The sequence below is a fragment of the Chrysoperla carnea genome, chromosome 1, assembly GCF_905475395.1.
Source record: "Chrysoperla carnea chromosome 1, inChrCarn1.1, whole genome shotgun sequence".
Taxonomy (NCBI): domain Eukaryota; kingdom Metazoa; phylum Arthropoda; class Insecta; order Neuroptera; family Chrysopidae; genus Chrysoperla; species Chrysoperla carnea.
The window spans coordinates 12,495,485-12,507,562 of NC_058337.1; the positions used below are offsets into that span (position 1 = coordinate 12,495,485).

At 29.4% G+C, this 12,078-nt stretch overlaps 1 protein-coding gene across 1 annotated transcript in view; it reads right to left on the bottom strand.

Annotated features, from left to right (window-relative positions):
- The window catches only part of LOC123290780, a 48,293-nt gene that overhangs the window by 16,957 nt on the left and 19,258 nt on the right, over positions 1-12,078 (bottom strand). Inside the window, exons 5-8 of the mRNA XM_044871104.1 lie at positions 9,779-9,939; positions 6,344-6,512; positions 5,385-5,541; positions 3,311-4,196 (exon numbers count right to left, since the gene is read on the bottom strand). Coding sequence (XP_044727039.1) covers positions 3,311-4,196; positions 5,385-5,541; positions 6,344-6,512; positions 9,779-9,939 — 1,373 coding nt within the window. The remainder of the gene's footprint in view (positions 1-3,310; positions 4,197-5,384; positions 5,542-6,343; positions 6,513-9,778; positions 9,940-12,078) is intronic.

Sequence of the window (12,078 nt, forward strand, 5' to 3'; positions counted from 1 at the left end):
TAATTATCAATTTTACAAATTTTGGTTTTCAAATTAATAATAATTATTAATTTAACAATTTTACCAAAATTGGTGTACATTATATGGATTTGTATTATGTAAGCTCTACGAATTTGTTCAAAATTAATTACGGTATAAGCTTGGTTCACTTTTCCATATAAAATATTAATTTAAATTTTTATAAAGGGCAATAATTTATTAAAAACAGCTATGGATTCATATTTATGTAATTTATAAATAAAATTTGTGAAAAAAGCTGAGAAAATTGCTGGGTTAGTTATTTTTAGATAAAGATTCCTTTTACATTTAGACTTTTCTTTTATCACTTACGGCTTACAAAATGGGTTCAACGAACCCAAGACCCCATTGACCTATGTTGCTCATTTACGAACTCAAACTCAATTTTTACGTCCGGAGAACGCATTTACATTTAGCTTTTTGTTATGAAACAAGGCAACTTGATACGCTGTGACATCAACTATTTGAAGACACTCGGTGACCGCCCGGTTTGATTTCAGATTCCTTTTTTAAGATACACTCTACAGCGAAACGCTCTAAACTGCAAGTAATTGAGCTGCGGAAAAACTGTATCGAGGTTTTTCACTTTGCTGATCTCAAAAAAAAAAAAAAAAAAATACTAAAAATAATTTTTCACGGGCAAGTTTTTGTTGTATTAAAAAGTAAATTGTTTTTAGGAGTCACTCGAAATTGGTAGCTTTCAATAACATAGCTTTACTTGGTTCAAAACATTGATATTTATCAGTTTCTGTGGAACGGGAGGGATATACAAAAATTGGAGCAATAGAATTTCTGGTAACATTTGAAATAGAAATGTGTAAGATTTTCTGTACAAGATATATTTATCAAAATGCGGTACACATATTTAGTTCTGGCTCCTGGTATGTAAATGGACGTGGTTTGTTTGTTTACCCACAATAATATAATGTTTACTCACAATAATATTTCTTTAATAAAATAAAAATAGAAAAAGTGGGATAATTTGGCCAAATCCAATTAAATCATTTTATACTATAAAAAAAAATCCCTTCCATAGTTCAATATTATTAAATGGAACCTACTTAGGTCTACTGATTATTGAATGATAGTCAGCGAATGAACAAATTTTTCAATTTTTGTTATGCCCGTATCTATCAAATTAGGCCTCAGATTCAAATTTGGGAAAAAGTTTTTTCGTTGCCCTTGATGAGCTTATTTTGGTAAGCTGGATTTTTGCAATAACTAACAGAACACTCTGTATATACTGTCATTACTTAGGTAGTCATTAATACAAGAAAAAATAATGAAGAATATAGCACACGACAGGACGATAAAAAACGAAAAAATTTTGATTTTCTATTCCTACTTAAGAAGACAACCCACAGTTATGTGCAGCCCCAAGTACTTTTTTGAGATCAGCGAAGCGAAACCCCTCAGTAAAGGCTTATTCACATCCCAAGGTATTGCTCAACTGCAGGTGAGTACATGTAAATTGATTTTCATGTACTTACCAAATTTGAGATACCACAGCGTAAGAAAACAGCGAAAATCTATAGATATGATTGAAATTTATTTTTTGGAACTAAAAAAACTTCTGAAGTAATGAACATCGTCTGTTCAAGATAATTAATACATATGATGGAATTGAAAATTTTTTACCAAATTTGAACATATGTTAATTTTTCACATCATAGGATAAACATCTAAACTTATTTTAAATTATTATTATTTAATGCCATGTCATGCTACTTTACTTTTATTACTAATTTTATATGAAATATTCTATTTTATATCGAATAGTTTCATAAATATTTGTTCATTTTAAGTACAGTAGAATCTCGATAACTTAAACCTCGGTAACATAAAAACCTCTGTTACTTCAAAAAATACTATGTTCCCTTCCCATCAGAGCCCAAAACCTCTATAACTTAAAATACGCAACCTCTATAACTTAAATAAATAATCTCTGTATAGGCCCTCAGTAACTACATAGAAACATGTACATACCTCTATATTAACTAGGGTACATAGAAACATGTACATACCTCTATATTAACCTTTACCTAACATAGACACTTGATAACTTAAAACCTCTATAACTTAAAATATTTTGTGTTTCCCTTGGACTTTAACTTATCGAGATTCTACTGTAGTTAAATCAGTAATACAGTAGAATCTCGATAAGTTAAAGTCCAAGGGAAACACAAAATATTTTAAGTTATAGAGGTTTTAAGTTATCAAGTGTCTATGTTAGGTAAAGGTTAATATAGAGGTATGTACATGTTTCTATGTACCCTAGTTAATATAGAGGTATGTACATGTTTCTATGTAGTTACTGAGGGCCTATACAGAGATTATTTATTTAAGTTATAGAGGTTGCGTATTTTAAGTTATAGAGGTTTTGGGCTCTGATGGGAAGGGAACATAGTATTTTTTGAAGTAACAGAGGTTTTTATGTTACCGAGGTTTAAGTTATCGAGATTCTACTGTAATAGGAGAAATATATACTAGCAAAAAATATTTCCAAGCATAATATATGTATATTGATGAGTAGAAACCGCTACTGTAATTAATACTTGCCGCTTTCCAATTTACTTTATTTAGGTACTGACAACATCTCAAAAAGTTCAGGTAGTTTCAGATATCCTATATTTTTTGAAATATTGTAATTACTCCAATAAACGAGGAGTAAAAAAGATGAAATATCTAAATTTTGACCAATAGTACCGATTTCGATGAAAATTTGGGATTAAGCTTTGTGAACTCTCTAGAACAAAAGTTATATGGCGTCGAGTGGTGCTTCTGCCCAAGGGGGGGGTAACCACCTCTTCCAAGGGGTAATAAATTAATTTCTAGAGAATTAGAACGGCAAAAAAAATATCTGACTTTCGAGTATTAATTTTAAATTTTTTCATACTAAATTCATTAGTTCGTTTGTTCAAAAGTTATACAAGTGAAATTTACAAAATTAAGAAAAACTTCGACAAACTTTTCTGGAACGGAACCCTAAATTCCCTTTTCCTTAAAGCCTTTTCTAAACTGAATTTTAAACTCACACTTCAAATATAGCTAAGAACACTCTCCAATAAATTACTTTTCAAACGAAACAAAAAAAAAATCGGTTCATCCGTTTAGGCACTACGATGTCACAGACAGGCAAACAGACACACACACAAACACACACATAACGGTCAAACTTATAACATTCCTTTTTTAGTTCGGGGATTAGTAAAAATTTTCCATGGATTGATCAAGATCTTCATTCAAACGAGTATATGATACAATATGTAAAATTTAACAACAAAATACTCACCAATTTTTTGACAAACAGTGGAAAATGTAGAAAAATTAAAATTTCCATCTTCTAACAACAAAACATCTTCACTGCTATTAATTGGCATTAACAATTCTAAAAGTTCTGTTTCGCTTAATCCATATTCAGAACACGTAATTAATGTTGATAATTTACTGATTGCCGGTCTAGAGAATTGTTTTTCATAAAAATCGAATTTTTCTTCAATCATTGTTGTAGTTATTTGATCGTTATCTCCAATATCAAAGAAGACTTCATTACTACGAAAACGTTCCTTTTGTACTGGCGTTAATTTTAATAATTCCAATGGTACAGCGGTTGTAAATATTAAAAATACATTACGTGGTAAACTGATTGGTATCCATGATAATGCTGCCACAATATCCGAATCCAATGGATTAAACTTATGTAAATCATCAATGATTATAATTAAAACATGATTAACTAGTTCTTCAAAGCGTCGCAATAAATTTTGAAACCAATTGTTTATGTACAACGGATCAAAACTCGCATCTTTTGGTAAAAATCCGTCTGGTAACTTTAAAACTATACAAATTTGTTGACAAATAACACGTAATAATTCTAAATTGTATGCGGAACGTGGTGTGGCCGCTGCAAAACGTACAAATCGAAATATTCGTGTACAACCGAGACTTGAGAACCATTCGGAACAATTATTATAAATTGATTTAATTAAATAACTTTTTCCAGAACCAGAACCACCTTTCACAATGAATGGACAGTGCTTGGTGTTGTTTGTATAATTTGTTTTAACATGTTCTTCAATTGTTTCTAAGATATCTGATATCTTTTTTGTGGTGTGTGTATCTACAGTTGTTTCTTCAAAACATAGTGATAAATGTGTAATATTTTCTTGAAATACTTCCTAAAACATATCAATGCTTTTAAGAACCATATTAATTTATTAAATTGCTGTCAATAGGGTATTACACCCCCTTCCGAAAAGTGTCTCAATTAGATTCTACAGTGCTAATAAACTACTAAAAAAAGATATAGAACTACTATAAAAGATATAATTTTATAAATAATCAATCGTCAAAACGGGCCTGACTATGCTAATATGCAAACACTTCTAACTTTTGGACGTTGGAATGTGAACAATTATTGTGTAAATTGAATATGCGTTTTAAAAAATATTTCCAAAAAATTGTTTTGTTTGTTTGGAGTGCCTATATGCACGGATAATTAGCTATTACTTAAAATATACCCAGTTGGGAAGGGAGTATAGTTAGAAACTGCGCTGAGAGCTTCAACGTTACGCTGGCGCGTACGTATGCATAGATGTGCAAGTGTGTGAATGTGTAGGAACTGGCGACTGTAAGTGCTTCGGATCAAAAAATGGAAGAGGACTTTTCTTCTTAGAATTTTATTTTCTATCTGATGCAACAAATGCGTACGTTACTCCTGGGACACCCTGTATATAAAAAGCATATACTGTTACACAGTGATTCACTATTAGTTTGATCGTGCTGATAACAACCTTTGATCAGTATGCTAAGATCTACAAATTTTGCAATATGAGCAAATTTGAAAGATACCCAATACCTGTAATAATTAGTGCGGGGTTTCTTTATGTTTTATAACATTAACATTATCACCTCTTTAATATGGTAAGCTAGAACCTGTTCTTAGTTAACAACTAATTTGTTAATTAAGAGAAATTTTATTTCGATAATCCGATTGGACGAATTGGCTTAAAATAAATTGGATCATTCTGTTTCTGTCGAGGTTATTAGTTTTTCGAAAAAATCTTTCCAGCAAAAGTTGTTTTATACAGAACAACTTTCTAGTTTAAATATTTCATGCATCTCTTATCATTTATGAACGTGAGTTGAATTTGTAACTCACGCTCATAAATGATAAGAGATACATGAACATGTTTCGGTATTTCAGGAACGATTTTTCCGATGAAGAAAAATTTAAATGGGGAGAATAAAATATGGTTCTGTTAATGATTTTTCCGTTTACGACAGCAAAAATAATTATTCAACAATTCAATTTTAATTTAAAATAAAAAGTATAAAAAGATAGAAAATTATAATAAAAAATTTACCTGAACAATTTTTTTTCGTGATACCAATTCTGGTTCTTCTTCTTTATGTGTATTTATTAAATATTTAACATGTTCTCGTATATGCGATCGAAATTTACTTAAATATGTATCGTGTTCTTCAAGATCACTATCAATTCCATCAGGTCTCCAAGGTACACTTCGGAAAGTGTAACGAAATAAAAGAAATATTGTAAATACCACTTTAATTATAAATTGTTTTAAAAATGAAAGACTATGTATGAATGTCTTCAAAATATAGCAAATTATTTTTGAAACAGTAGTCGGTTTAGAATATTAAAATATGTATCCACTATTTTTAAAATATCAAACTTATTTAAAAGAATAGTATTTAAAAGAATTAATTAGTCTTCCCGCGGTTATACCCTAATTTATAGGAATTTTGTAATGGAAACAAAATTTTGTATTGCTTTAACCGAAAGGAATGATATCTAACAATAAAATAACTCAATAATTTTGTTTTTGAAAACTCTATATAGATTCTCAACTACAGATTTTCCAAAATATCTGCCTTGGGAGGAGTGTTTGTTTGAGGAAGAAAGAAGTTTTTTTTGTTATAATATAATTTAATTGTTTGTCACAGGTGTTGCAAAATAACAAAAACTTTAAAGATATTTTGTCGAAAAATCTGTGCCAAATAAATAACACTTCCTTTTAAGCGGAGCTGGAGGTTTTATACATTTTAAGTAAATAATCTTACGAAACTTTCGCATTAAATCATCAAATTAATATTTCTTTTTTGTACTTTGCCCTTTTTCGGAGATATATAGGGTGGACCATTTGAACCTATTATGGGTAATAGCTCGTTAGCTTGTTATGTTTATTATTCGCACATATGTTTAATAACTTTCTCTTCCATTTCCCTGCCCATTTCGTTCAGGTATAACTAATTTGATATACCAGTAGATAATAGAAAATAAATATTTATGATAAAAGATTACCTTAAACAAAGGCAATTTTGTGGATCTACATTGCTTTTAACATAACTTTTAAATGTATCTATTGCAGTTGGTTCTTCATCGAAGAAGTTGGTATCTATTTTATCGTCTGCTGCTTTTTCAAATTCACGAAAAAGTGCTATTATTTTCCGTTTTTTATCACCACATAATTCTACGATTGAAAAAAAAAATATTCAAAAATAATTTTATTATTATATACAATTTTGTCGAGTTTTTCTCCTTTGAATGTTGCCAAATTATTCTGCTTGATCAAGTTTCTTATTTAGTACTATTAAGCCATTGTATTGTATCAAGCTGTATATAGCTCTAAAACGGCAGACTTAACGAAAACATTACAAGCTAAATTGGCTACATATGAAAAACTTTTTATACCATGTATATATGAAATATACATAGTATATTAAGTTTCGTCCCAAGTTTGTAACGCTTAAAAATAATGATGCTACGAAAAAAATTTTGGTATAGGTGTTCATAGAATCACCTAATTAATCCATTTCCGGTTGTCCGTCCGTCCGTCTGTGGACACGATAACTCAAAAACGAAAAAATATATCGAGCTGAAATTTTTACAGCGTACTCAGGACGTAAAAAGTGAGGTCAAGTTCGTAAATTTTTTTGTAAACATCACTGTTTACCCGCGAGGGCGTTAATTAGGTGCAAATTTTATAGTATGTATTAACATAGGAATATCAGTTGTGTGTGTGTCTATTTAAAAGTGAATATCTTTTGTTATTTACGTGACGTCAAAAAAACAAACGATTGCGCATCAACACTGTCTATACATGGTATTTCAACAATTAACTCAGTCAATTGTTTGTTTTCACTTGTTTATTATCAGGTTTACGAAAAAAATTTATTATTTATAAAAAGCTCTGCTTTCAAAAATATTAAGATTCAGCTATTCACTTTTGATATCGAATATACAGAGTGTCCACAAATTGAGAAAGTTCGATTGGAATGCTAATGATCGTTTAGAAATGTAGACCATTTAGAATCGGGAAAAGATTCAAGAAATCAATCCCGAGATATGTTAGAGTGTATTTAATGAATTTTGTAAAAGAACAATTATATGTATGGAACGCGAAGGTGGATACGTTGAGGCAAAAACGAACAGAAGATAACAGTTTTTTACTTGCGTCAATAATGATAATTGTAACGGAATGTAAGAAAAATAAATTTTCTGTATTAATTATTTTGTTATAAATGTTTCAAATTACCAAATAAACAGTTTAAGTATTGACATGGTCAATTTGGATAATAGATAACGTTTTTATACCATGTATATATGAAATATACATAGTATATTAAGTTTCGTCCCAAGTTTGTAACGCTTAAAAATATTGATGCTACGAAAAAAATTTTGGTATAGGTGTTCATAGAATCACCTAATTAATCCATTTCCGGTTGTCCGTCCGTCCGTCTGTGGACACGATAACTCAAAAACGAAAAAATATATCGAGCTGAAATTTTTACAGCGTACTCAGGACGTAAAAAGTGAGGTCAAGTTCGTAAATGAGCATCATAGGTCAATTGGGGCTTGTAAATCGTTAGAGATAAAACAAAAGTTTAAATGTAAAAAATGTTCCTTATAAAAAAATAAAAAACTTTTGTTTGAAACATTTTTTTGTAAACATCACTGTTTACCCGCGAGGGCGTTAATTAGGTGCAAATTTTATAGTATGTATTAACATAGGAATATCAGTTGTGTGTGTGTCTATTTAAAAGTGAATATCTTTTGTTATTTACGTGACGTCAAAAAAACAAACGATTGCGCATCAACACTGTCTATACATGGTATTTCAACAATTAACTCAGTCAATTGTTTGTTTTCACTTGTTTATTATCAGGTTTACGAAAAAAATTTATTATTTATAAAAAGCTCTGCTTTCAAAAATATTAAGATTCAGCTATTCACTTTTGATATCGAATATACAGAGTGTCCACAAATTGAGAAAGTTCGATTGGAATGCTAATGATCGTTTAGAAATGTAGACCATTTAGAATCGGGAAAAGATTCAAGAAATCAATCCCGAGATATGTTAGAGTGTATTTAATGAATTTTGTAAAAGAACAATTATATGTATGGAACGCGAAGGTGGATACGTTGAGGCAAAAACGAACAGAAGATAACAGTTTTTTACTTGCGTCAATAATGATAATTGTAACGGAATGTAAGAAAAATAAATTTTCTGTATTAATTATTTTGTTATAAATGTTTCAAATTACCAAATAAACAGTTTAAGTATTGACATGGTCAATTTGGATAATAGATAACGTTTTTATACCATGTATATATATGAAATATACATAGTATATTAAGTTTAGTCCCAAGTTTGTAACGCTTAAAAATAATGATGCTAGGAAAAAAATTTTGTCATAGGTGTTCATAAAATCACCTAATTAGTCCATTTCCGGTTGTCCGTCCGTCCGTCCGTTCGTCCGTCTGTGGACACGATAACTCAAAAACGAAAAAAGAAAACGAGCTGAAATTTTTACAGCGTACTCAGGACGTAAAAAGTGAGGTCAAGTACGTAAATGAGCATCATAGGTCAATTGGGTCTTGGGTCCGTAGAACCCATCTTGTAAGCCGTTAGATATAGAACAAAAGTTTAAATGTAAAAAATGTTCCTTATCAAAAATTAAACAACTTTTGTTTGAAACATTTTTTCGTAAACATCACTGTTTACCCGTGAGTGTCACATGTTTGTATGTGTAGTGTGATAAAGAAATCAACACTGACTATGCATGGTATTTCAACAATTAACTCAGTCAATTGTTTGTTTTCACTTGTTTATAAGTAGGATTTGAAAAATTTAATTTAAAATTGAAGTGGGAACAACTATATTCCCATTGTTAACAATTCATTCTTAAACACTTATTTTCAGTTCGTTTTTCCACAACGTATCCACCTTCGAGTTCCATACATGTTATTGTTCTTTTACAAAATTCTTTAAATACACGCTGACATATCTCGGGAATGTTTTCTTAAACCTTTTCCCTAGTTATCTTTTCAAAAAGGTCTACATTTTTAAACAACCATTAAAATTCCTATCGAATTTTCTCAATTTGTGGACACTCTGCATATCGATGTTAAAAGTGAATAGCTGAATGTCAATCTTTTTGAAAGCAGAGCTTTTTATAAAGAATAAATTTTTTTCGTTAACCATATAATAAAAAAGTTTTCCATATGTAGCCCACTTAGCTCTAGCACCCTGTACATAAAATGTGCGAAATAGCCAGAAAAAATTTAATTGTCGTTTTTGTTGAAAAAAATGTAAAAACAATTTTTGGCACCATTTACGAGCCAAGTACCCTTGAAAATAGATTTAAGCAGCTAAAATTACGTAAGAAAAACTTGTCTTTAAGAAACTTAGCTTAGCATCTAGACACAAATGAGCTTAAAAAAAATTGAACATACTTATTGCATATTTAAATTGTTTTTCAACATTCGTTTGTGATAGTTCTTTTAGTTCTGTAATTAATTCATTATTTTCCGTGCATAATTCGTCAACACATTCTGATAATAATGTTGTCATTTTTATACTAATTTCTTGCCAATCTTCAATTGAAATATCACCTCTAAAATAATAGAAAACTTTATTTTATACATCTCTGTTTTATTAAAATATTGTAGGAAAAATTAGTTATGTCGTCTCTGCTTTTAATTAGAATCGAATTATTATTTAAGGTAAAAACTATTTAAATTATTTTTAACATCGATTTTTTTGAAATCCAAATCAAAATAACTAATTTTCGATTTTTGAGCAAAAGAAAGAAGCGAAAGCCGGGACTCGAATCCGGGTCCTCTAGATAGACAATACATAACACACAATGACACAAACATTTCGCACTATTTGAAACAAAAATGTTAAAAGCTTAGTTTAATAATAAAAATATGTAACCTGTATGACTTTTAGCGAAATTCCGAAGAAAATGAATGTATATATGTATCTATGTTTTTATTGGTATCAAGCAGGGTTTTGGTATTTGAAAGGTCAAGTTCGTTAATAAGAAAAGCGACGTAAAGTACAAAATTTTGAATTTTTTCAAAGTAAAATTTTTTTGTATTTTTTGATCAGTTTTAGGCAAACAATTACTCTTCTATTTTCTTTCTCTAGGCGCCTAGTTTTCGAAATAAAAATTCTTAAAAATAAAAAGTCAAAATTCGATTTTCAGAAAAATATGTTTATTTTTGTTCCATCTATTCCCTTTGCTAATGCAGCTTCTGTGCTATGAATTTTAATAATAGTGCGAAACGTTTGTATGTTCTGTATGCACAAACATACAAATAGAATAAAGACACGAAAAGGTTACATATAATTTGTATCACTCACGTAGAACAGGAGTGACGGAGTTGGTTACGTCCTAGACCGGATATCTAAAGCACCCAGGGTCGAGTCTCGGGTCTTTATATTGAAATTCGATAACATTTGTCTTTTTGACAAATCCCAATAAGATTTTTATGAGTTGAGAAATTGTTTGAGAAAACTTTTCCTGTATATTCAGTCCCATTGTGCTTGAGACTGAATTGAACTCGAAAAAACAGTTTTTTCAAAAAATAAGTTTTAAATAAAAATTATAGAGCTAAAATCTAGACTTACTTAGTTGATCTAGGTCTAGGGCAACTCTTGCTTGTAACGGATAAAAGATAGAGGCGTACTTTAAAAATAAGTTGTTTTAAATAACTTTTTTTTGAAAACGAATACATTCAGGAGCAATTTAAGAAAATTTTTACTGTTTCTACGTTTTAAAAATTGGACATCCCTATTACCTCAAATTACCTTGATAATAAAAAAAGTAGTTTCATCAAAAGTTTCCGAATAAAAATTGTTATCACTGTTATGAAGAACAACTTTCTAATTTAAAGTAAGCCTCGTAGGTCCAGATCAACATCATACATACTCAGCACAGTGTTTTAACTCTACAATTTTTGAATAAAATTTTTATTCAAAAATCTTTTTTTTTTTTTGCCGAGTTAAAGCTAAATCTGAAGTAAAATAGGACACCTTTAATATCCAATAATTATTTAATGGAATTTTTTTAAATCAATTTACCTATTTTTTAAAATAAATTGTTCATTATGTTCTGCATACCATTCACTAAATAAATTATTATTTGAATCCAATTTTTGTATTTTTGATATTAATAATTTGTATAAAGTTGATGAAATAACTGTTGGTAATATTTTTGGCGAAGATTTATTACCAACTAAACACTATAATTGAATATAAAAAATTAATATTATATTACATTCATAAGGTTTTTTTTTGTTGTTGTTGAATATGTTACTGCCAAAACCCAAAATCAATAAGAATTCTGATACACAAAACAAACAAAAACTAAGACACAAAAACCAAGTTTTATTATACTCCCTTTATTTTACCATTCTTATTATTAAATTTTAAGTTTTTTTAATCATTTTTTCCCTGTAAAGTTTCAGCTCGATTAGATCACGGGAAAAGAGTTAAAAATCGTTCCAAATTTTTTTCAGCGGACAAGCAGAGCCTATGAGTTAAAATAAAGGGAGTAAAATACAGTCAAAATCGACATTAACAGCAAGTTTCAGCCAAAATAAATTTTGATTAAAAGTGATCAAGAGTGTTCAGTCATTACACTTACCGGCACAGAAATTCGTCATAATAACGAGTGCACCATCTTTTATGTCAATATGTATAAACATTGAATAACTTTACATAAAAAATAAATCCATTTCTGTAT